Below are 26091 nucleotides of genomic sequence, written 5' to 3'. Positions count from 1 at the left end.
GCGACCCTTTCCTGGCCCGCCAGAGAGGCATCATGCTTGTGTTTCCTTTGCATAGACCTCATCGCAATTTTTGTTCACCATAGCAGTGTAGGTTTTTTGTGTTGGATGCGAATTCATTATAATGAGGTTTGACTGTATGTCCCTTTGCTTTCATCACCCAAGACCACGCAGTTCTGCTGGTGGGTGAGCTGAAGACCACCCCAAAATGAGTTATCAAATAGTTTTTTCTGGATATTATTTTTGAACATTTATATTTTGTAATGAAAGAGGAAAAAGTTTCTAACCTTACGATCTAGTGAAAATGGTAAATAATGAAAGTTTTTGCAATCCAAGGAGACTGTTTGTCATTGTCTGTAGAACAGAATGAACCCATTCATTGTTGTAAAACATACACAAGTTTTTCCACGAGCTTATTTTTTGTAATTATCTTGTGAAGCCATTGTAAAAATTTCCTGCAACCGGCTGGCAGTCACAGCAATAATTTTTCAAGGTAACACAATGTCAGTCCAAGAAATGTGCCCCGTATGGCGCGTCCCATGTCTCCATGACAGCACCATCCTAGACTTTTTTCTGGTGCTGATTATTTCAAATACTCTCGCTATTTGGTGTCTAATGGAACATTCGGCTGGATGTTTTCGTGTGCTCTGGCAGTGCGCATTACATTTGGCTGGTCGAAATCGATTGCTGTGAACACATTCGGCTGGTTCTCTCGGAGCGCTGCGCTCCAGTTTAGAGTGCTTGGAGGTGCTCTCACCTTCGACCTGGGAGCATGACCAAAATCTGATGGAGTTCTGGGCACCTGGCTCCTGCAGCTTCCTTTGTTAACGTGACGTGAGCCACCATGGCATGTTTCTATGCCTACGCACCTCGTTTGTTTACAACAGAAGTGCTGATGTTTCTTCTTCCGGCCTCTGATTGCTTTGGCAAGCGGCTGCACATTCGGCTTGCTCATGCTTTCTTGGGCTCCGATGAAGAGGGGGTCTCCGCATCGTTGCTATCTGAGTAAGAGCGTGGCAGGGACCAGCTGAATGTACCATTAGTTCTTTCCTGGGTTAGAACAGTGCATCCGATTCTCTTTTTTAGTGACCAGGCAGTCGGAAAAGCTGCTTAGTTTTACTCTTGCGCAGATGCATTTGTATGGTTGCTTCCTCCCAAAGGTTGTTTAGCAGCATGACTTAAGTTTTGATGCACAAGTATAGCCTGCAGTCCTTGTGTGTGTGTTTGGGCGGCTGCCCATCATGTACCCCGAGTTAGTTTTTGGAGTTAGCATGAACTTCATGAATGACCCTTGTATGGACGACCCTCTATGCAAGTGTTTTGACATTAACTATTAACATCTGTAATCTGAGTGTGGCTTTTTTTTTTTGGGGTATCGCACGAATGAGCTTGTAAGACTAATATGGAAGAACAAAATGGCAGTTGATGTTCTTCAATGATATTAGTTTGCATTAATGTCATTCCCATAAGTTCTGGTGTTGCCTAGAACCAGCTCAATTTCAGAATGTAAGAGCTCCACTGTATCTTTCATATCAACATGCCATTGCACGATAGTGTGAAGCTGCACTTCCTGAAACATTTTACAATAGTTGTTTTTACATTATTTAAATGCTTGTTTGAACATGGTCAGCATTTCTGGAGTGACCACTGGCACTTGTAATTAGGCTGCTGGCAAGTCAGTCTAGCTTGAATGATTCCATATTCAACAGTTTAAGTTCAAAATAACGAGCTTTTCCCTTCATAGGAAATCATTAGTCCTTTCTTAGACTTATTAACATAGGCCAATTAAAAGTGATGTTGAATTGTTGCCTATCGGTATGCAGGTCAACTGTATATGATAGCGGTCTGAGTCTGTGCTGTTGGAACATTTGATCAAGTGTACCTTCTTCAAAAATGTTAGTAACAATGCACCATTGATAGTCTCAGTACAGTGCTGCTATACTGAACGCATGCTAAGGCTAACAAGTACAAGGCTTGTACATAATGCTTAACGCTCTAGCCAGAACGAAACCACTTATGGCTTGTAAATTTTATCTACAGGAGTTTTGTTTCATCAACCATGTCTGCTGTGCAATACTGTCTAGAGTTCTACTGATAGTAAGTGGGTGTTTACCACCTAACATTTTTGCCTGTGCAGTCACAATACCCACTACAGCCAAGTGCGTACAATAAAAGTTGGTCAGTCACTCGCTAAACAGGACATGTGACTGATGCGAGTTGCAGTGTGGTGCCAGAGAGATGTGGCTTTGACAAGCGATTTAGCACAGAGCATTAGCAGCTGCAATGTTGTACCTGCTTTTTAGTAGAAGATGAGCAAAAATGCATGGAGGAGAGATGGCAAACAAGAGGATCATTTTTTTTTCTAGCATTGTATGGGGGGGGGGGGGGGTCAACATTTCCTGTAAAGATCAGGTGGTATTTTCTCATGGGAAATGGCATGGATGTATGCTATTGGCTCCTCTGTAACATCCTTCGAGGAGACATATTATGGCTGGCACTTGTCACCAGAGAATGACAATATTGGCTTAACTACACAATTAGTGATGCTGTCTTAGGTAATATGGGAAGATAAATGATCACAATATCCTGACTGGCATTTGTATGAAAGGTTTTGTTTGTATTAAGTACATCATACACTGGTTCATTTTGTGACTGTTTGTGGTCTGTACAGTGGCCTGCGATTTTCCCTTAAAAATGGTAAAAAAATTTTTTGCACTTACTGCTGCTTTGTTACTGCTCAAATTTTGGAGCAAGGTTGCATTATGGTTTGAATCGTTCAGCATAACTCCTTGCTTGTTCTTGCCTGCGTTGTCAAAAAAGAAAAAAGCAGAATCCATCACCTGGCGGCCCTCTTTGTGTCCACATTGCCAGTTCCCACCGATAATTGAAAACGAAATTCGAAAGCCATGCTTTGCCATACTGCAGATATCAGAAAGGACCAGGGAATGTCGTGGCAGTGATGGAAGCAACATTTTACTTTTTGGAGCAGATTTCGGAGCAGAAAAAAATGCCACTTTGAAGCATCCATAAGTATTTTCAGAGCAGATGGCAAAATATGCTATAAGATTCCTGGAGTTAAAAGCATAACTGAAGCGTCTCATACTTATTAATACTTATGAAACATATTGCACATAATATAATCAATGCAAATTGCAAGAAACAAACAATTAAGAAGATAGATGGTTATTGAACTCGCAGTAAAATTATGCTATATATTTAAAATTCCAGTACTTGTGGCAGAAATGAGATCAAACCGGTAAAGCTGAGCACCATATAGAAGTAACCACAATCACATATAACCGTTGCCAAAGTAGCAGTTGATAATTGGTATGAGAACGAAGTTCTCTCAGTCACTTTCCCATTTCACCAAAATACAGTGGAATCTTGTTAATACGATCTTCACGGGAGCTGGAAAATAAAGCGTATCATCCAAAAATCGTAGTATCCAACATATCATCTAACCAAATCGTATTATCGGTAAAAGAAAGAAAAAAGTACCGTATTTACTCCATTCCAACGCACCCTCAATTGTAACACGCCCCTATTTTCTGTGACCCCCCCAAAAAATCCTTTACAGTACTGTGCACCTCATGCTTTCATACAGAAATACAACTTTCTCTCATTTGTAAAAACAAAGATTTACTACCGATGCACTGAAGTTGCGATGAATAAAAAAAAAGTCGCAGCTTCGCCTTTCGGTGAAGCATCGATTGCGATAGCAAATCAGTAGAGCGCTATACGAAGTAAGAATAGTAGTTTTATCAGCCGTATAAACTTGCAAACATTCGAGTTCTAAATAAATTAACAAGCGCGGTGTCACGCGCGCACAAGCAAACGTGAACACATCTCACTCGTTGACCGCGGGAACTCGCTTTCAAAACGCTGGAGTGACGAAGTGCGGCGGGCAAATTGACCTTCGGGCTAGCACACTTCTCGCTTCAACACGACCTATAAGCGGCGAAAACACGGCGCATGGCGAATTCTCCCCGTCGCAGATCGCTTCGAAGATAGGGCCAGGGCAATCGTATCGCCGAAGTGAATCGTCGCAGAATACGTCCTGCTTTGGTCGACTGAAACCCTTCCGCGTCGCTTTGCTGGCAAAAATCCTCTCCTTTTTGCGCCAGTGCCGCACACAAGTTTCGGATGCGGCCCGATTTCCGTCCGTCTCCGCACACATGATCACTTTCCTTTTAAATGCGGCATCATGATGAACTCTGCACTTCATGCTCATAGAGCGGATGCAGAAAATGGGAAGACAGACGGTAGACTAATGCGTTAACACACGTACTGCAGCACACTGAGGAAGATACGGCAGCTAGGCTAGAGTGTAGCTACGCTCGAAGCACGTGCGAGGGGGCCATTTTGAAATGCCGACGGCTATATGGTAACACAGATTTAGGGTCATACTCGATTCTAATGCGCACGCATTTTTTCGACCTGTTTTATCAGAAAAAAAGTGCGTGTTAGATTCGAGTAAATACGGTATCATCCCGAAAAACTTTACACAGAATCATAACGAGGTTCCAATAGTCTGCATGTCAAGTTAAAAAATACGGCTAAATGGGCTATATAATTAAAATGCCAGTTATTGTGGCAGAAATGAGATCAAAGCTGATAAAGCTGGACATCACAATGTAAAAGTAATCAGTCGCGTATCACAGTTGCCACAGCAGCAGTTGGTAATTAGTATGAGATCGAAGTAATCTCCACACATTTCACCAAAATAGTCTGCTCGTCAAGCTCAAATATATAGCTAAATCAGCTATATACTGAAAATGCCAGTACTTGTAGCAGAAATGAGATCAAATCTGAGTATGACATGATAAAAGTAATCACAGTCGGATATCACTGTTGCAACAACACAGGTTGATCAGTATGACATGGAAGTAGTCTGTCACATTTCATCACGCATTTCACCATCAAACTTGACATGTCTGCAGGCCAAGTTCTATGGACCACTTCAACGGAAGTAGTCCATAGTGCCTTTTCGGAGCAGGTTCACCGTAGTTACTAACAAAAATGACAGTTTGGAGCAGCATTTCTCTGAGCAATTGGAGCAGCACTTCCCATCACTGTCATTGCCACTATGTTTTGGAAATCACTCGTTGTGAAGAGTGCAACCAAAGGCAACTTTTTCTTGATGAACCAGGCAAGTAACGGCGGCAAGTGTTATATTGAACGATCCAGACGATCATGAAATGCAATCTTGATGCGAAATTTCTGAGAGAAAACAACAAAAAACAAGAAAGCGGGTAAGCGAAAAAAATGGAGGTCATTGAATAATATCTTATTTTCCCGATAGGGATGACAGAAATTAGTAAAATTAGGGGACTGCTGAAAAAGTTATTAAAATTGTGAGACTTCATATAGCTTGCCTTCTTTTTGTGGTATTTTTCTTTAATTATATTGAGGCACATCTGCTTTCCTTTTGGAAAACTTAACATGAGAAGAATTGGGTGCTATTATCATTTTGCACAGACGTATCAAATTTGGGTCATTCCACGCCAAACGTCCCAAACATTGAGCTCGACCCTCTCTGATTCCATTCTAACAAATTGTGGGCGATCGTTTTAGTGCACTACTTGCCCTCGTAAAGTATTTCTGGAAGAAAAAAATTTTTCTGCCTCTTACAGTGATTTGAATGTTGCTGTAGTGGGTCAAACCTAGGTTGCCAAAAAATACTCTAAAAAATACAATACTACACGGAACGCCTTAAATATCTATGATTTGCTAGAAAAGGAATGGCGCTTTCTTATTCTCTCCCATTGGCAGCCACTACTATGTCTCACAAAGTGCTTCGTGGTGAAGCAATACGGCAATTCTGCGTCCATTTTGATTATTTTTTAAAAATTATACAAAATCTACAGGCACAATACAACTATATCACCTGTCTGGATAGTTGGCAGTAAGTGTGAAAAAAAAGTATTGAAGTCGATGACCGAGTAGTTTCGAAGTGCAAGGGGCGCGAACATTGGAAAATGTGTGAAATGCCCCATATTCAGAAACATGTAGATTGGTGATGCGGTTCAAGTAAAAATGCACGCTTGCACTTATTTGGAAGATTAAACAAGGAGATTTATTTGTGAAAGTTTCATTGGAGTGATTTTTGTTTTAAACGAGAAACAAAATTTTATGTTGAGCATTTGCCGCATCCCAGGGCTCCGGCCCGTAAGTCCGCTTCACTGCGCCCCCACTATTCCTTAGGGCAACTGAAATATGCAGCGACCACACGGGTGGCAAGATCGTATGCGCCTGTGTGTTTTCACCTAGCTGAAAACTTGCAAACAGTGTAGATGGCTGGCAGGAGGTTTCGAAAGGGCACCAAAGGCAGCCGGTTAGTTGTCGGAGCGGAGCACTATTTCACTGCCACCTCACTACACGCGCACGTACGACACATGCAAAACTTGGGTTGTTGTCCCGGTTTTCAATCTTTGCGGAGGTTGCAGTTCTTATTCCCGGTGCTGACGTATAGTCTTTGCCACTTGAAATGCCTGTGTTGCTGAGTAGGAGGTGAGCCCAGCATTAACAGTGGTCAGTGATGATGGCACGAAATGGTGAAGCGTGCGCCTACCTTTGAGTGAGATTGTAGACTGAAACCTTGCTGAGAGCGCGACTTTCTTTTCTTCAACCCATCTCTCTGGCACCGAGAGCACACATATACCTTTGACATTTTTTTCTGACCATGTAAAAAGCTCATGGGGTGTAAGGATATGTCCCTTGTAGGGTCCCTGACGACTTGCCCTGGCTGCCAGCCGCTTCACGGTGCCGCCAACGCCATCGCAAGCGCTCTTGCCATGAGAGGCGAAAAAGTTCCACTCTGCAGCTAAACTAAAGTCTTTTTCGTGATAGCAGCCAAGTTTAGAAAATTTTTCTTGTTTTTGTACTGCGACAATGCACTGTCGGAAAAGTAGTGAACTTTTTTGACATCAGGCAGTTCATGTTTTAGAACTTTTGAGTACTTCATCTTGAAATGTAGCCACTGCAGCTGTAGTGTGTTCGAGACAGTCTGAAATCACAACAAGTGATTTTGCCTGAAGGGAACCAGTTTCTTTGCAGCGATGGTATGCGACGAAGGGATGCAATGTGGCTTGTATGGTATGATTGGGGAGCATCTTGCACAAGGAAACTATAATTCTCGGCGAAGTCGAATCAACTCGTCGCTCTTTAGGTTCGTTTTGAGCTCTCTTAAGTATTTTGCTTGCTGCTTACTCACGAAGTGGTGCAACTTTAGCTCTTGTAGCATGTCTAAAAACTTCTCAGAAAATTAGGCTGGGCTTAAGAAAATTGTTTCGAGCCTGCAGCGGACACCACTAATCCATTGCTGAACATGGAGGTAGTCACCCTTATCTGTATCTAGGGATGGTGTGTTCTCCAGCATGCTCTTGAGGGCGTCGCTGCCTGGGCACACAAGACAGCAGCTGCGCATGCAGTCTTCATTTTCTGTCTGGCATACAATTGTTGATAACAATTCTTCTGTTGTTTGCGTGAAGCCTGCGGCATTGAGCACATTGTGGTGAGCCATGCACACTCAAAGTGTGTGGGTGCCACTTCCTCCGGCCAAAACGCAGTGAGGTGGACGCAAACTTGCGAATTAAGAGAATCCGCATTTGAGATTGCAACTTTTTTTCCATTCCTCGTAAAGTTCTCACAAATTTAGCAAAAGCAGTCGTTTTTGTTGGCCATGGATGACGTCTTTTTTTCCCGGTAGAGAGTATGAAACCAAATCGTCTTCATAAAATTTCTTGACTGAAAGTTTGACTTGTTCGTTGATGGGGCGTCCTGTTTTTCTTGACGGCGTGCCAAGAATACTGTCCTTTGCTCTGATACGAATCGCTTCGCGTGCCTCTTGCTCCAATGCTCCGAAGTAATTCATAACTTTTTCACGGGACCATGAAATTGGGGCTAGTGTCAAAATCTGTATAAAATATGACACGATAGCAGCATACGCACCGTTCGCAATGCTTATCTTACGTGTTGCCAACGGATGCGGCTGAAAGACGAACCGCGGGTACCGTGCGCTCGCTCGGCGACGCGATCAGCGGAGCAAAGTTCACCTCTGCCGAAGAGCCGAGCGTAAGAATCTGAAGCACCAGTCAGCTCCGAGGCATGAATGGCGATAATCACGTTTAAGTGAGGCTGCCCAATAAAAAGAGCTGTAAGTGTATCCCCAGTGTCTGTTATGTACCTTTAGTAAATGAATATTAATATATTTCTAAACAAACCATCTCTCGTTTTCTCTCACACTTCGTCGGCGGCACTGCGGATAGCCGAAGAATGTGTGTAAAAACCTGAAAACACACAGGAGCATACGATCTTGCCACCCGCGTGGTTGCCGCATATTTCCGTTATCCTAAGGAATCGTGGCGGCGCAGTGAAGTGGACTTACGGGCCAGCGCCCTGGGATGCGATGAATGCTCAACATAAAATTTTGTTTCTCGTTTAAAACAAAAATCACTCCAATGAAACATTCGCAAATAAATCTCCCTTGTTTAATCTTCCAAATAAGTGCAAGTGTGCATTTTTACTTGAACCGCATCACCAATCAACATGTGCCTGAACATGGGGCATTTCACACATTTTCCAATGTTCGTGCCCCTTGCACTTCGAAACTACTCGGTCATCGACTTCAATACTTTTTTTTTTTCACACTTACTGCCAACCATCCAGACAGGTGATATAGTTGTATTGTGCCTGTAGACTTTGTATAATTTTTAAAAAATAATCAAAATGGACGCAGAATTGCCGTATTGCTTCACCACAAAGCACTTTGTGAGACATAGTAGTGGCTGCCAATGGGAGAGAATAAGAAAGCGCCATTCCTTTTCTAGCAAATCGCAGATATTTAAGGCGTTCCGTGTAGTATTGTATATTTGAGAGTATCTTTTGGCAACCTAGGTTTGACCCACTACGACAACATTCAAATCGCTGTAAGAGGCAGAAAAACTTTTTCTTCCAGAAATACTTTACGAGGGCAAGTATTGCACTAACACGATCGCCCACAATTTTTTAGAATGGAATCGGAGAGGGTCGAGCTCAATATTTGGGACGTTTGGCGTGGAATGGCCCATTTGCTTTTGTGGTTAAATGAGTGTTTTTCAGTGCCTGTTTGTAATGGCTGTGCCATTTTTTCTAGATTTGCAGTTTAAACCATACCGCACAGATGAGTTCATTCACAAGCTGTACTATGAGACATCTCGCTTCACTGCCTTTGGCTCACAGTGGGTTGTAAAAGCACGTGTGAATGACAATCAGCGTGATCCAACACAGTCTTGTGAGCGCACCCTCAGCTACCACCTTGTGCTCAAGAGCAAAGCTTCAACGTAAGTAGCAGCTCTGAATTCTGAACTTTGTTCATTTCTTTATTAGAAACCAAGCCTTGGCAAATTTAGTAGACGATCGCATACAATCCGACACTCACTCGTACTTGTGGCTACACACTCAGTTGCTCTTGTAACCTGTTGCTCCCACTGGCCCTCGCACCCACACTGACATCTGGTCACATTCTTCAGGACTCGGACGTGCATCCACATTTACTCGTCAGTGCTCATGTCCACCCATATTCCCACTTGAAAAACAAGTGTAAAGCAGTGCAGTACCATCAGCAATCTGGCAAATAATTCCAGCATATTGTGTGTTATTCAGAATATATAAATATGGATCGTGTCCCATGCCATGTGGGATCCTTTGTTTTCAGGTAAAAGCTGATAATTCCAGATTTTGCACACTGAACAAGTTTTAGCCAAAATGGGGTAAACCAGATTTCTTTCCAAAGTTTACCCCATTCTTAAAGGATAATAATAAACGCAGGGGTTGTATAACTAATGACCGCTGCCCACCTTGTGTGGGCAAGTGGTCAAGACATTACATTATAGTAATATTACAAAAAAAAGAAACATAATATTCATGAGTAATAATTACTCATATATGAATATTTAAAAAAATTTGTTTGTCGCTAGACACTCCAGCGAAAAGCGGCATATGTAATATATTCACCGCTTACCGGCCTTGAGTGAACAAAAGCTTGTTACTTTTTTAGTAGTCGCGTTTACATAAATATGACAACGGCCCATCAAGATCGGTATGAGGTTCACATACTGTTTTTTTTCCTGCACATCGCATACATGTAAACAGCTGTATGCGCTATGAAGCGAACACAGCGCTGACGTTGCTCTGCATTGTGAGCAGTAGCTGTGTTAAGAGGATGTTTACTCAACTAAGTTAAAAGAAGGGTGGCAGATTGGTCCAGTTGGTGTTCGATTAATTTTGTTGCAAGAGAGCATGGTGGGAAGGCAGTAAAACGGGACAACAGACAAGGAATAAAGGCCCGAAAGGATAGCACAGGAATGCTCAAAATGCACATAATGTACATCAAGAAGGGCTTGTAAGACAACAAAAAGCATCTCGCCTCTTATAAGCATGCCCGTGTGCACTACTTAAAGTGCAGAGAACAAAGTAAATAAGGGATAGCCAAATGCGTCTGTTGTATTTGTTTATGTGGTTTCTTCTAATGATATAAATAATGCCTGCCAACAAGGATTTGTATAAACGGAATTTGTCACATTACTTGTGAGCAGCTCTTTGTCCTTACTTGTTCCTATGAGTGATTGCGTGTGTTAATTGTTACTAGAAAGTTACCAGAAAAATCCATTACTTTTACCAGAAGCAAGAACCCCGACATCTTCCTCGTTTTCCTTTTTGGAAATAACAGCCGATTTTTAACCCCTCAAATTTAAGAAAATATAAATCCCAACAACAAAGGACCCTACACATACGTTTCAGAAGCAGTTAATTTTCCTGCACTTTATCAGTTACTACAGTGGCATAACAAATGTCTGGCCAACAAAGGTGTAGTTTGATATGACCTATGTTTATGGTGAAGAAGATGCTAAAAAAGGGGGGGGGGGGACAGACAAGCGTCTTTTGAATCGTGCCACTGGCGTGCTATGGGGGAAGCAGGAGTTGAGCATCCCCATTGACTTTTGATTAAGCCCCAGGCCAGTACAGGCCAACGAAACAGCAGTGCTAATACCTCTGATAATGTCTCTAGTATAGCGAGTTATACTGAGCAATAGCAAGTGGGTACTACCGTAAAATTCCGAGCAAGCACCCCTACCTATGCAAACCCCCCCCCCCCCCCCCCCCCGAAAGTGCTGGGGGGGGGGGGGGGCACCACTTTCGAGTAATGTGAAAGTGGCGCCGACTACCGAGCAAGCGCCCCTCTTCCTTTCTTCACCATGTTCACCACTTCATGCATTTTTACCGGACAGTTTGGCTAGTTTTTTTTGTGTGTGTGTGTGAACTTTTTATAAAATTGCATAATAAATTATATAAAAGGATGTTATTTAGTCATAAAGAAATTTATTGTTTAGCCGCACTTCTGGAGAGGCCCACTAGTTCACCATAGCCAGGTATCTGCATAGCCATAGGCATAGCTTTCGTCAGTTGCCATTTCTGTCAAACCTGCTAAGTTTTAGGTGAATTAAGCACAAGACAAATGGTGCGATTTTGTGTGCGATCCGTCGTAAGACGTGTCAGAGCCCCATTTGCTGCATACGACGATTCGGGACACATGGTATGAATGAGCGAGCGGCGCGTAGCTCAGGCAAGAACTGGTGCCCCTGTAAGGACGCTCGGAATACTGCGTAACTTTGAAAAGAAAGTGAAAACAAACGTGTTTGCACAGCTATCTCGTTTTAAACAAACAATGTCAATAAAAACATGAGTATGCGAGCAGCGCATACTTGTTTCTGCAAGGCCACGCTCGCAGTGTCAGCTCCATTGACAGCCGCTGATGGCTAGGAGCCGGCAGGTCTAGCTCGTTGGCCCGTCAAATCGGAGACCGGTGGCGCTTGCGACGTGACCGCATGCAGCTCGTAATAAAGTGCCTATGTTGGTCAGCACAACATGTACACAATTACGTTGTGCTTAAATTGCAATACATTTGATTGTATCGATGCCGACGGAAGTGAACGTGCAAGCTAGGCAAGCTTGCGCATTCGGAGACTATAGGCCGAGCTCACTGGCAGCCGGATCCGGGGCTGCCAGCCCTTGAATTTCGGTCCGTGACCGAGCAAGGCCCCCCGCTCAACTTTTCTTGGATTATCTTTCACCATAGGGGTGAGGGGGCTTGCTCAGAATTTTACGGTACACATATTAGGAGAAGTAAAAGTGGATCTAATGTATGCTTGCATATTGACTGTCATTTGTTTGCAGCAGTCTGTGGCCAAAACACTCCTCGCATAAGTTGTTTGCAGACTGTTTATGCCATGGCAAGTTTTTTTTTTTTTTTTTTTTTTTTACATAAAAATTAAGTTTGACTGCTACAAAAATATGAGAAGTGTGCATGCATGAGATTGTAAGCAAGCTGAAATCTGATGTCTACGTTATCTACACTAACTGGAGAACATGTAATCTTATCAGAGGAATAATTGTGTGTTGGGAGTACAAACAGGCATTTATGTGAATATGATGAAACGGCTACCTTAATCCTGTGCCGTGGACAAGTCTTACTCGGTTACAATTTTTTTTTCGCTGGGACTAAGGGGCTTACAGCTCCGTTTGTCCGGCAGAGCTTTTAAAAATTGCGGCTGCCAGTTGCGTGTTGCCGTGCCCATCACGAAAGTGCGGCTTTAATTTTATTTCTTTTTCAAGCTCCGAAGATGATTTGCTCCTGTGTGAAAGCATCGACAGTGATGGCAGTTCTTTTAGTGCCATAGACGCCTCCAGAGACTCCGATGTCGCTGACTACGACGATAGTTCTGACAAAGTGCGGCAGTTTACAAAGTTAGATGGACATAACCTGGTTCTTGTTATTTTGAATTTTAGGCACAAGTTGTGAATTTACTATCCCCATATTATACATATGTTAAATCTAAAAAAAAAAAAATTCTATCCAGATGTGCAATTTTCTGGACTCTTGATTTTTTGCCGGAACTTAAAGGGTTAAAGCAAATACTATGACCAGTGCACCTGTAGAATTTAAAAAGACATTATAGGCAAACACTGGATCAATCTAGATTGATTGGCCTTCTAGAAACCTTGCAAGACTTGTATGCCGGGAGATGGACTAGTTGCAGAGAAAATTCCAACTGAAAGGGTTGCAAAATTAATCCGCATATTAAGTTGTCCACAACAAAGGAACTGCCTTACGTAGTTGCTGCGCTGGATATCTCTGAGGTCAGGCTCTGTCGGTTGCTACTGCCTCTGAGCCAGAGGCCTACGCAGAGAGGATGCCATACTCCTGTAAAATGCACTGACAGAATGGTGTGAATGATGGAACCAGTGAGGAGTTCAAGTGCATTTTCTTTCATGTTGAAATGCAACATTGCTGTATTTACTCAAGCCTAGCGTGCCCTCGATTGTAACGCGCGCCCTATTTTTCATGGGCAGAAATGCAACTGTTTCCCTTCACCAGATTTTCTTGGTAAAAAGACAAAACTAGCAATTTGTTCTTAATTGAAAAAAGAAAAAGCTCTGAGGCAGCCGGAGGTGCAATTGGGACATCAGCTATAGGTGGTGCCCAACAATGACGAACTCCTGGCACCTACAGTGCAGCAAAACACGGCCTTTGATGATGGGGCGTGGGATTTGGAAACCACGGATTGCAGTTTTGGTTTCATACACAGTTCTGATGTGCTAGTCATATTTTAGCAAATTATTTGAAAAAAAAGTACATTAGGATTGAGCAAATACAGTGACTATTTCATTATCGGTACTTGACTCCAGTTTATCAGTTATAAATAGGACGTGGTGCATCATGGGAGCAGGCATCGCATTTTCTACGGTGGCCGCCAGTCCTGTTAGGTTAATGCAATTTGGTCATTTGTTAAGACTCTGTTCTCTTTAAATTTAACACTTTGGACTCTTTGGAACGCTTGCGTTGTAGTGCACGTTAAAGAACCTGAGGTGATCAAAATTAATCCGGAGCTCTCCACTATGGCGTGCCTCATAATCGGAACTGGTTTTAGCATGTAAAACCCCAGAAAGAAGGACTCCTTGGAACACTAATCTATCACTTTAGCTTGACTTAATGTTTGCTGTTAGCTTCCCTTCAAGGAGCTTGCATCATCAATGGCCAGGTGATACATTTGTGAGTTCATCTGTCAGTCTGAACATAAAAAATATGTTGCAGAACACATCCTTTGAATGGTTCTATTTTACTATTTTAAAGGCTTTATCTTCAGTGTACTCTCGCAGTGAGGTTAGTAATGCAGTCGACTTGTTATAATTCAGCCCTGAATAGGTGAAAATTCTAGCTAATTTAAATAAGCCTGTAAATTTTAGCTTGCCTGGAATTTTTTTCAACATATTTTGGAGCCATTTAGTTCAAACAAAGCTTTCTGTTGAATTTTGGTTGAAAAACAGCTGATACGATATCCACGAAGCATAGATAATCATAATGTGCCGGTGTTTGATATTCAGGTTCCGTTGTCTTTTTACACCCTTCATCATTGGCTTAGCACACCTCTATTCTTGCTGGGACCAGCCACACTATGAGATGTATGATAAAAAAATGATACAATCGACAAATGAAAATAAAAATATCTTGGGCAAAAGCGCAGCCTGATGTTACTTCTATATTGTGGTTGCATATCTACTCGAACATGACAGGCTGTGTAACTCATACTTCTGGTAATTCAGGGCCGGTATTGTTTTGTAGCGATGCCTTTTCCCGATGCTAATGCCTTTTGGTGTGCTTGGTGTTCGCTAGCGGACAAGCGACTTTTGAAGAGAATGGCAGATTACCATTAACATCTGTTGTGCCTGGAGCAGAAATTTTTAGGGCTGCAGTGCGTTAATTATGCATGTTCTGTAAGTGAGTGCACGAGTGGAAGGAAATGCAGTGGTGCCGATGTATTCTAAATAGTGAACCATGCCCTATGATGCTGCACTGTAAAAATTGGGGATAAAGAAGGCAAAGTTAAAAATACTTGTGTAAGGCTATTGCCACATGCTTACCTCACAGGTATTATGTACAGAATAAAAGCATCCCTTAGACACACTACAGGAAAAGAGGCAAAATATTTAATTGCAAGTGCCTCTGGAATATCAATCATTTTTAAACTGAGAAGCTGGTTTTATGAATCTTATGCTTAAGCAACCATGAAACCAGTGTGTTCTGCATCTTGACATTGATTTCACTCATGGCTTTTGCACCATGTCTCACTTTTCTCAGTATGAATTTAGCCTGGAAAGTGATAAAGGTCATGGGTGCCTACCTTTTAAAGTGCATGACAATGAAGGTGTCTTCAAAACAACCTGTTAGAGCAGCTGTTAATGGGCTACGGTGCTGTGTTGAGTCAGTTAAAATATGCACAGCAACTTGATGGTGTTTCGATTGCCGATTTGATTAGGGGGAGTTTCGTTGAAGCTGCTCTGTTTGCTTTGCTTCTTTCCACATAGCACTATGGGCATCCACTACATGGTGCTCAAGGGCCCATTTGGAGACCTCAAGGTGAATCCGCGTCTCTACCAACATGAATTTACTGAAGCTGCCATGGAGAGCCCGTATCAACCGCTGCCGTTGCTGGACTCTGCCGAATGCAACAAACTGCTTGCTGCCAAAGCCTTCAACTTTCGCCTCATCATGTTTCATGTGACCAAGTGAAACTGCCTCCAGTCATCCAGATTCCAAGCACACTGTATATTTGAATTCTGTCCTTCCTGAAGATCTGTATCAAATCCCTTTTCATTCAGATTACTTCCGCCAAATGGCTTAATTTAGAACCATTCCCCAATCCCTTGTCGTACAAATATATCCACTTTCCTGTCTGTTGTGTTTTTCTTATCTCTGTAGTCTTTTGAAGACAAATTGTGCACACTTGCTAAGCAGTCACAATGGCATGTCAGGGTTTGGTCAGAATTAAAGTGTGCTAGAAGGGGGTAGTGTGTTCAGGGGCAGCATACGCCACGCATTGCCGTGAGGCGGCAAGTGTGGAAAGGTCTGGCACGTGGATTCCAGCCCATGCGACAGCAGTGCCGCCACCGACATCCGTCGCTCTTCCCGCTGTGGTTGTACGCTGCTAGCGAGTACGTCGAAGTTTGTGTTTTGCGATTGTTTTGTAGTTTATAACGAAGTATTGTTTAAAATAAAGGCTTGATTTTCGATGAAGTATTCCAGTTTGAATTATACACAGCGGTTGCCACCGCAATATAAAGTGCTGAATCCGTCTAATTGATTTCTTATTTAATTTATTTTAATTATCAGACTGAAGTAACTGAAGTAATTTTTAAAAAGTATGAATAATTACTTACTGAAAGGTAATTGTACTGCTGGGTTGCATTACTCATATTACCTAAATAATCGAGTAATTAGGTAAATAATCATTTTGTAATCAATTACTTCTGCTATATCCAATATATTGTTGATCCTGTGACTTCTAGAAATGAAGTACTCTCCACATAATATTCATGTGCGAGTTATATCTGCATACAAAGGAGTAGATTTTCATTTATAAATTTTTTCAAGAGTGACACATAATTCTAAGAATTGCTTGTGCATTCCACAGTTCTCTGTGCATTTCCAAGAAGTTTGCTAACAGATTCTGGCTCAGCCATCCTAGGATGCCTTCGAAGCAGGGACGCATTAGCATTGACAAGTTAGCGATTAAAACGCAGATTCTTAAGCGCGATGTATCCAAAGCACCGTAGCGCACTGGAAGCAGTGCATGAAGCAACAGCCCATGCTTTGGTGGCACCATCTCGTGGCTTTCGACATCAAGTGCGGCAGCCAAGAGTCCTCCCTGAACACACTACCCCATAGTGTAGTACACTATAGTCGGAATATACCCATGCCGAGAAGAAAACTGTACTGGTGTGTGGAGTGTAATTTACTCCTTCATGAAAGGAAAAATTTACATCCACCTGTATGTAGCACGAAGCTACAAAGCAAACCCACACGGATTTCTAAGAAACAAAGCTTCGTAGTGCAAGAAAAATTGATCCTGGTCTGGGATTTTTCTTAAACTAAGAAGCTTTATTTCCGAGACACCCACATGGGTTTCCTTTGTAGCTTCATGCTACATACGGGTGGAGTCAATTTTTCCTTTCATGAACTTTCCTCCACCTTGCAGAATTCTGCAGAACTGATTCACCATAATCAATTTCCTCCTTTCTTGATATGTTCTACTTGCGTTAATTCAGGCTTTAGTTTATGGGGCACTACTGATGCAGGTGCCACAACCAAAAGCATCTATAATGAAAAAATAAAGCAAAGTAGTTACTACATTGAATGTAAGTGGAATAGACAAAACTCACCGTAAAGCTCTTTATGGTGCTAGTTTTCAACTTTACATGCACAATGGAACAATCATTTTCAAAGATGGTGTTTATGAAGCAATGGGGTTGCTGCACACTACCCTCATTGCACATCAGTCTTATACGCTAAGGTGCCTAATGCATTATATTGCACTGAACAAGTGCTTGCACAGCCACCAGTCCAGTGCAATACACCAAATTCATGAAGAGCTTCACAACACCACTGCTGCTGCAAAGGGTGCTGGTAGTAGCAAGGCTGAAGGGCTATGATAAGAGGCATGTTTTTTTTCTTTATCATGACAAACTGGCTTAGCCCTCTAGCATCAACAGTGGTATTCTCAGCATTCCCCTCAAGGCTGCCTTGAACCAGAGTACAGTGCAAAAGCGGTGAGGACTAGTGCATCGTGCGTGGTGCCAGCAGGGCTGGTGTACATGCACTTCGAACATTGCGATATCAGTCTGCTGACTATTGCTACAGTGAATACTCGCATGTATGAGCAACCATGTTGACATGCAAGTTAATGCCTTGTGCACTGTACTCCCAACACTATGCTGTCAGTTAAGCTTTCTTTGCTACACACAGTCATAATGGAGGCATAGTCACTTTTATAGGGCTTATGAACTGAATTATCTCTAGGTTGCTAAGGTGATGGTGGGTTTCAGACAGCTTGTTGCCAAGTGTGGTTCACTTGCATAGCTTTCTCAAGCCCACACCTTGCAGTGCACCTTTTGCCAACGTAAGCAAATGCAGTTGTATTGGATTCTCAACTAAATTGTAGCACAGTATCATCTGAAAAGTATGTTTACCATCTTTGCAGACTAGAAAACTTGGCAATACGCAGTTTTAAAGAACATATATTGTCAAAAAAGAAAATCGAGTTCACAACATTGGATGTTGGTTCGTACTTAAGCTTTTGCTGCTAGAATGTGGCCATTTCTACAATGAGAGCTCACAGACATTCATTAAAATGTTGAATAAAGGTTGCATAATATTCGTTTAAGGCTACAGGCAATCCAGAAAGAAAAGCTCTTTTGCCCAAGAAAAGGTTCTATCACAGTAGCGTTCCAAGTTATTCACAGCACTAAAGTCAACAACAAATAGCAAATTTCACGAGAGACAGCAGAACTTGCTTTGATGTCAAGATGCACAGCACATCAACACTCGACGCCTCTGCCTAGGCCACTCCAGTGATCAGGTACACACAGAAAGTACTTGTCCATTGCTTCACAGAACCGAACTCTGTAAAGGTTTGGCCACACAATTGTGGGAAGTTTCCCATGGCCCCGAAGAGTCACAGTTGACTTCACCACCATCTCGAGCTTCTTGTCCCAGGTGAAGGTACGTATGTAGTCTATTATACCAACCACCAGCTCTTTTCGGTCGTTGTCAAAGCCAACAAGCAATGAATAGTCCATGACAGAATTATCAGACAAAAAATTTGCATCATTCCTGATAGCCAGAGACAGGACAGTTTTGGAATGCGGTCGAACATACAGAGGAGAATCGCATGTTGTCTTCAGCAAGTTTTCATCTAAGAGAACCACATCACCTTCAGTTTGTGAGCGTGTATTTACCATACGGTTACGCACAGAACCCTTGAGGTCAAACTTTTGAGCAATGTTACGCTTGTAGAAAAGGTTCTCCATGACCAGAAGGTCTAGCTTGGATGCAGCATTGGTGGCAGAGTTCTTGTACCCGATGCGGAACACACCAACTATCTTGGCCAATACGGTGGGTTGCCTGTCTGTACAAGCACTGCTTACATATTGAAAGTACAGGGGTGCAAATTCAAGAAAAGACTGGACCTCGTAACGAGACATTTGCTTCAAGATGAAACGGTCATCATGTGTTTTGCAGAATGAAGAACCAGACTTCCCACCTTGTGCACTCCAAGACACACATCGAGAAAGTGAGTGGATGAAGCGATCTTCTCCGTGAGGAAAAATGAGACATCGCAATTTTCTGAACTGTTCAGCAAAAAATATGCGGCAGTAAAACTGTGATGTTGCATCACTGAACTGGGTTTCAATGTGCATGTTGGGGTTCTTGTGTCCAGTTCGCTTGTCTGTTTCCTGGCTGCTACAAAGAGCCAGATCATTAAAATCTACCATAGCATTCTCTGCAGGTGCTTTTGTAGTTGGACTAGGCTGCTCTCGCAACTGGCTTAGAGCTGTTGTCAGGGTTGACTGCAGCTCTGCAAGTTTCTGTTCGTAATCCGTGGAAGCAAGAGCATGAGCAATAATAGAGCTGGGTTCCTGGTCGTATATAACGATGGGAATTCTGGCGCCATGCGACACATTAAAGTGGTCTGATGCAGGAAATGGGCTTTGAATAGGATTGCTTCCAGAGCTAGACAGAAGCTGGCTGATAATGGTTTTAACAGTTCCTCTTTTTTCCTGCTTGCCAGGCACGTCATCATCTGCTTTGGATGCAGCGGACAGTTTGGTACGATTTTCAAGCAAGCGTTCTGCACCATCGGAACGAGACCGTTCGTGGCTCCTTAAGGCTGTAGACTTCTTTGACTCTGTGCTATCTTCCAACCCCGGTGCTTGACTATAGTTGTCCTGCTTTGGAGTATTGGTGTCTTGGCCCATAAGACCAGCATATATGCCTGGAGAAGCGCCATACATACAGCTTGAAACTGATGAGCTACTACTTGACACCCGTAGTGCCGTGCCAGTAGGAGGACTAAAGCTGTCGTCGGGTAGTAATGCAACATTGTCATCCCTGCTTATATCCACCATTTGATGTGGTTCAATGCTGAAGTGGCCCTCCACAATGTCTGCATCTCCAGCAGAATCACTATCTCCCAGACTGCTGGCTGTGTCTATGTTTTCATTGAGTTCATGCTTGACTGCACCTATCTGGTCATCTGGAAATGCTGTGGTGTCAGCTCCAAGTGAAGATGTGGGCTTCTTCATTTGGCTTGATTTTGCCAACAACTTTTCTTCTCTTTTTCTGACGGATTCAAAGTCTTGTAACCTTTTGTTCCAACAGTTAACGGCATCTGCAATATAGTGTTTTAGCAAGACAAGGCTGTCATTTATTTTCCAGGCCAGTGAACATGCCTCATTGAGGACGCATGTGTCCAATGTAGATGGATCTTGAGATTGGCACTTTTTCAAATTTGGTGATGTCAGCTGGAGCTGAATATCTTCTATTTTCTCTTTAAAGGCATTCTTCTCAGTTTGCTGCATTTCCATGAGGTCTGCAGCAAAAGCTTCGTATTTAGTAGCCTGCACTTGTGCCCTAAGGGAGCACAATGTCTCAACGACAGTGTTATAAACCCAGTAGCCTTTAAGTGCCAAGTCCCTAATCTCATCAACAACTACACTTACTTGAGGAATTTCATCAACAATGGAGATCACAGGTGGAGGCAAAGCCACTTCCCTAATTGCAATAGGTGAGTACTTGAAAGATGCCACTACTTGCTGTGAAGCGAAGTATTGATAGTGATCATGGTGTAAAGAATGTTGACACTGCTCATGTGAGCCCCTGCATGTGTATGCATGACCATGAAAACGCAGCTCCAGGTATTTGGCAAATGAAAGTGACCATGTCTCCTCACTCATTGTAGTAAGTGGTGTCACAAAGCGACATTTACGGCACCAACTCCACATGAGAATAGAACTCTGGGCTGTGGATGGTGGATTGTCTAAGTGATGCAACAGAATTTGAATACAACCATTTTCATGAACAAACTTGCGCACATGCTCCAGCATGGGGGTGTCACAAGATGCATTGGGACATGTGTAGGATGATCTAAAGCAATAGCGCTCTAGGAAACCACCAAGTGGAATGTCATTGCGACCATAAAAGTCCATATTGACTACCCATGGATTTACACAGAAGTACGGCGCATTGCTTGAAGTTGGTGAATAGCTACAGAAAAGCACAGCAACTCTTTGATGGTTGTAGGGACTGAGAGCATCAGTTCTGCCATCCCAGATGTGCTGGTCTGCTGTGGCCCCAGCCCCATTGGTTGGTGAATGTCCTTGGGAAGTTTCAACCTTGCCAAAGTTGTGATGGCAAAGGTTCTGGATTCTTCCACCACGTGCCCGAAAGTCGGCTAGCAGTGCTTCTGCTTCAACCGATTCCCAAAAGTATGAAAGCTTCTGATACGTAAAAGGGTGATATGGAAGAATGACCACCTTTTCCAGCGTATTCTTAGCACTCAATGTGCTCAATGATGAATCATCAGGTTCCATTTTGTTCCACACTTCCTCAGTGTCGCATGTTTTAGGAGACCAGTAAATTTCATCAGAGAAAAACTTGCGCAGTTCACAGCGACGACCAGCTTCAGTCTTCAGGTAGGGCACTGTGAGCCTAATAAAGGGTGAACAACATAGAATTGTTGAATCCAGGGCTAACTTAAATGAGTTACTTAGTGGCAGAACTTGCGACTTCAATGAAAGTCTGTGCTCTGTGATTGCAGCCGCATCTTCATCTGAGTTCAACAAAGTGTGGAGTGGGTCACTGAAGTCTTCAACGCAGCTAATCTCAACTTTTCTTGTGCTGTCCTCTGGCCCCAATGACACCTTCTGTTCTGCGTGGTCTGATGCAGCAAGGCCTTCATCATGCACTGCACAGTTCTCTTCAACTTCATTTTCCATGTCATCCTCGGCAACGTGTAACCGTGCCGGTGGTTGAGCATGTTCATCCATCAAGAAAGCCAGCTCTAGTCGCCAGTTAAAAGCTACATATAGCATGAAACGAATTATGTTCTTGACTTTCTTTAGTTCAGTTCCCGAACCTCCTCTCAATAGAATAGTGCATCCCAGTGTGCTAGAGCATCCGTCGAAAAACAGAAGTGTCTTGAATCTGTTTGATGGGAGTAGATAGGTCTTCACAAAAAAGTTTTGGCAGGAACCCAAGTTAGGCTTTCGAAGCTGGGCATCTATGGAGCTAACAATAGCTGATTGAGTGCATCGTGAAACTCGTTCCATAACCGATGGCTTCACATTGATTGCTAGAGTAACATCCATCTGCAAAAGCTTTTCTTGTGCCAGCCGAGACACTGTTTTTTCAACAAGAAGCAAGTCTGGCTGAAAGACCTGTATCTTGGCGACAACATGCTTGAGATACTCACATTCTTGCATAAGAATAGGGTCAAGTGAGGAAAGCTTGTTTTCAACTCGCTGGTACACAATTGATGAGCCCACAAGAAGAATGCGTGGATTAGTCAACTGTTGTCGCATTTTTTTGTGAACAACATTCTTTGTGCAAACAACGCCATTGACAACAACACATTCGGTTCTGTGTCCACCTGGAATCTTCTTTATATGAACATACTGCCGAATATCCATGTCATCATCCAGGTGCTTCACATCAGGTGTTACAGTGTTGGCGACTCTGTGAACTATTGGCAACACTACCTCAGCCCAAGGTAACGGAAGCCCATCAGCAGCTAGAAGCTGGTTCAACAGGTCTTTCTCAAGCACACTATAGGCCGAGTTCAAACTCTCTTTCGTTTCTTTCACCTTTGTTTCATCAAGAACAGACTTCTGCTGGCCAGGGTTATTCATGCTGCAGCTTGCATACAAAGCTCCACTGACACAGTCATCTGCAATAGTGCGATTACAGATTTCACTATTTATAGCACTACGATGGGAGTCCCAGCGGCTTCGCCTTGTATCCTCAGGTTCTTCCTCCTCTGGGGATATGGCTAGTGAGTCTCGTGGTCTTGACACAGTTACTCTGGATTCTTTTAAATCAAGATTGAGAAAAAACGTTGATGTTGATGCTGCAAGTCGTTTCTTTTCCTTGTATGGCATTGCACTGTCCAAGCGATCAGTTGGCATCTTATCTACTCTGAGTGCATCATCCATAACGGCAAAAGGAGAAAGGCTGCCAGCGGGTTGAATTTCAGAAACCCAAAGAGGATCTTGATTCTCCTCCACAACTTCATCAGGAGGGCTGTTTGAATGGCTTGGGCCAACATCTGTCTGATTGTCTGAACCAGGCTTATATAGAGAATAGGCATCAATAAATATTGGTTCATGGGGTAGCACAGGCTCCAGGAAATTGCTATCAATCAAAGCCTGTCCAATTGAAATTGCCTCCCCTCGTGAAGAGACCTTTCCCTGTGCCACAAGCCAGTCCACAAGTTCATTCCCAACCACACAATTGCTGTAGGAATGTAGACGGTGCCGGTGGGTCTGAAAAGAGACTCCATGAACTGGGTGTTGTATCTGAGACCACAACTCACGAATGAACATCTTGTCGTAGACAGGCGTCCTGCCTGGTGAAGGTGTTTGGAAACCAGACTTATCTGAAGGGCTGTAATCTTCCGTGTCTCCCTTCGGAACGACTAAAGCTTCTTCCCGAAATCCTACCGAAGTCTTTCTTCTGCCTGAAGAACCCCATGTGCCAGTATCAGGTGAAGTGGAGTCTTCCTCTTCCATGCGCATCATACCCAGCTTGTTCTGCAGGTCCGATAGGACTCCACGCAAATCAGCACTCAAGTCCAGCGATTTGACATACGATAATACCACTTGACAACAGTACATACAAACCCGCAAGTCCCCTCTATATCCGATTATTTTACCGGGAATCTCACGGTTACAGCAGCGGCTGCAGAATATCTGGCCACAAATCCTACAATGGTGGCGCCGACGAAAAGTTGTGAACTTGTCGCCGCATTCGTAGCACTCTCTGCAGTTGCTGTCCGGCATCCAGTACTGTTTGAAATCTGCGTCTTTGTACGCATTTGGGGCCACGATACCGCGGTCCATGATGTGGGCGATACGACTCAACACACCAGAGAAACTGCGTGTGTACAAAACGTCCAGTTCTCCTCTGCCTTCGGGAAGTGGTGGCACTACTGTCTGTGGCTCAGCAGTGAACGCAGATGTAGCAGCCACGGGAGAGTCGCATTCGGTCGTGGCACTGGGCGATGATTGTGGAGTAGGAGCAACTTCGTCTTCGGGGATGCATTGACAGGGACTCTCGTCGCGCACTTCAGGCACTGCGGAGTCCGCGATAGGACCAGTTCTCGGTGCTCGTGAAAGCTTGAAGAATCGGCTCAGAGAAAACCCACTGGCTTTAGTTTTCACGTCGGAGCTAAGAGGAGCAAACTCGGTGAGCGACGTGGGCGAGTCGAGTTTCTTCGCTCCGCGACGGTAATCAGCGGGCTCCATTTTGCACGCCCCGTTGACAGCAGGCCAGCTGTTTTCGATGCACGACTAGGGCATTGCTTGGGCTTGAGCGTGGTTGGCCTGTCTTATTGTGATTGGTTTCTTGCCAACGTATGAGCACTCAGTAAGGAAGACCCACAGAAGCGTCAAACGAACCATGTCCACGCACTAACAGCGAGTGCTGCGCTAAACGTATGAACGGTATGAAGGATGAATGAAATGACTCTTGCCTCGACCGTAGCGCCCAACTGGGCCAACAGCCACACGAGCGCATTTCACCGCTCTTTATGCGCATGCGCGAGGAGCAGTGTTTGCGAGAGAAATGTGGGGACTTTCGGCATGGATGTCTTTCGGCATGAATAGAGTGTACTAGACAATGGTAGGCATGACTTTCGGTCTATGGATGGAGGGGTTTTAGCCTAGGATATTGGTTAGTGAGTATATTCTAGGCACTATAGTTTGTGTGCCGAGCACCCTCCCTTTTCAATGGGGGAGCGTGGATGCCCACGGTGGTCGGCAGGTAGTACACTCTACGGCAGGGGTTTTAGGTGGGTGCCGACTGCGCGTGTCGTCTGCTTGGCTAGAGCGGCTAGAGCAGTTTCGCAGTGGTTGCGTCGTATTCTGTGTTTGCGTTTTCAGTGTCATTACAGTGTTGCGTGTTTGTTCTTGCGTCATAAAAGCTTCCAGTGAGTTTGTGGTTGTTTTGCTTCTGTGTCTGTGAGTAGAACTATGTGACGGCGGTGAAAGTATGTTGAAACCACAGTGACAGTGAAGAGAGGACTTGCTTTGCGTGGTTGTGCTGGAGTAGTTACTGCTGGAGCGAACGGCTTGTATTCTTGTTCACTGCACCATTTGATGGCACATGGCTCGCAGAATGGGAACGAAGGATAAAAAGAAACGACAAAACGCTGACGCCAACTGCTGTGGTGTGTGAAAAGTATTTAAAAAGCTTTTCATCGAACGCACGTTCACTCGATGCGATACGTACGATATTCCATAAATATCCTACATACCTTGTACCTCGAGGCATAAAATTAAAAAAGACATAAAATGTCTCTTTTAATGTCTCTGTGCGAAAGAACTTCCATCAAAGTGGCACAGGCGCACCCAGTCGGTGGCCTCGAGCCTTGTGCGCAGCTAGCCGTTGAGATGCGCCGATTCGATCGGAGAACTTCGAAGGATATGGTGTCCACCGCAAAGCTTCTGTATCAGAAGAGTGCGCCCAACGCTGTAGTTTCAAAGCCGCGAGCGCTGATGGATTGCAAAATGATGGTGCACAACGGCCGCAAACCACCAGTGAAGGTCGACATCTGTACTGCAATCTCGATCTATATGTTCCAGTCGCGTGGATGAAAATGCCATTTGGGCCAGTGGAATCATTAGCCTAATTATGCCTACTGTGAAGGTGAAATGAATAATTTCAAATAATTTATTTGCCACCTTTATTTAAAGAAAATGGTAGTGTTCAGAATGCTGTGATGAAGACTGAAGCATATCTATACCAGGGGGGGGGGGGGGGGGGGGGGGGCAAAGTATGCCTTTGCCCCCTCACTTTTGAAAGCGGGCACTTTCGGCTACACGCTGGAAAGTCCAACAAAACTACAGCTGAAGCAAAATTTTCTTTCTTAATAGAGTGACCACCTAAGTAATGCTTTTCTTTACTACGTATCCCCTGCTTGGGCAGCGAGGATTGTCTTTTGT

The 26091-nt window shown here is 43.6% G+C and overlaps 2 protein-coding genes across 2 annotated transcripts in view; one reads left to right on the top strand and one right to left on the bottom strand.

Annotated features, from left to right (window-relative positions):
• Positions 1–15768, top strand: part of LOC119431151 (cysteine and histidine-rich protein 1-like) — a 29288-nt gene extending 13520 nt beyond the window's left edge. Inside the window, exons 4-5 of the mRNA XM_037698623.2 lie at positions 9131–9317; positions 15400–15768. Coding sequence (XP_037554551.1) covers positions 9131–9317; positions 15400–15604 — 392 coding nt within the window. The 3' untranslated portion in view covers positions 15605–15768. The remainder of the gene's footprint in view (positions 1–9130; positions 9318–15399) is intronic.
• A 1199-nt stretch (positions 15769–16967) lies between these two features.
• On the bottom strand, positions 16968–24642 carry LOC119431140 (1-phosphatidylinositol 3-phosphate 5-kinase). The gene has a single exon (XM_037698615.2). It carries the CDS (start codon positions 24391–24393, stop codon positions 18409–18411), a length of 5985 nt encoding a protein of 1994 aa, XP_037554543.1. The 5' UTR covers positions 24394–24642; the 3' UTR covers positions 16968–18408.
• Positions 24643–26091: the final 1449 nt, after the last annotated feature.

Source organism: Dermacentor silvarum, chromosome 1, assembly GCF_013339745.2.
Source record: "Dermacentor silvarum isolate Dsil-2018 chromosome 1, BIME_Dsil_1.4, whole genome shotgun sequence".
NCBI lineage: Eukaryota > Metazoa > Arthropoda > Arachnida > Ixodida > Ixodidae > Dermacentor > Dermacentor silvarum.
The sequence above is the reverse complement of the archived record's forward strand: the minus strand, read 5'-3'. Positions and strand labels throughout refer to the sequence as shown.

Bases quoted from the DNA above. Each gene is read 5' to 3' on its own strand.
- LOC119431140 (XM_037698615.2), bottom strand. From the start codon at position 24,393: ATGGAGCCCGCTGATTACCGTCGCGGAGCGAAGAAACTCGACTCGCCC.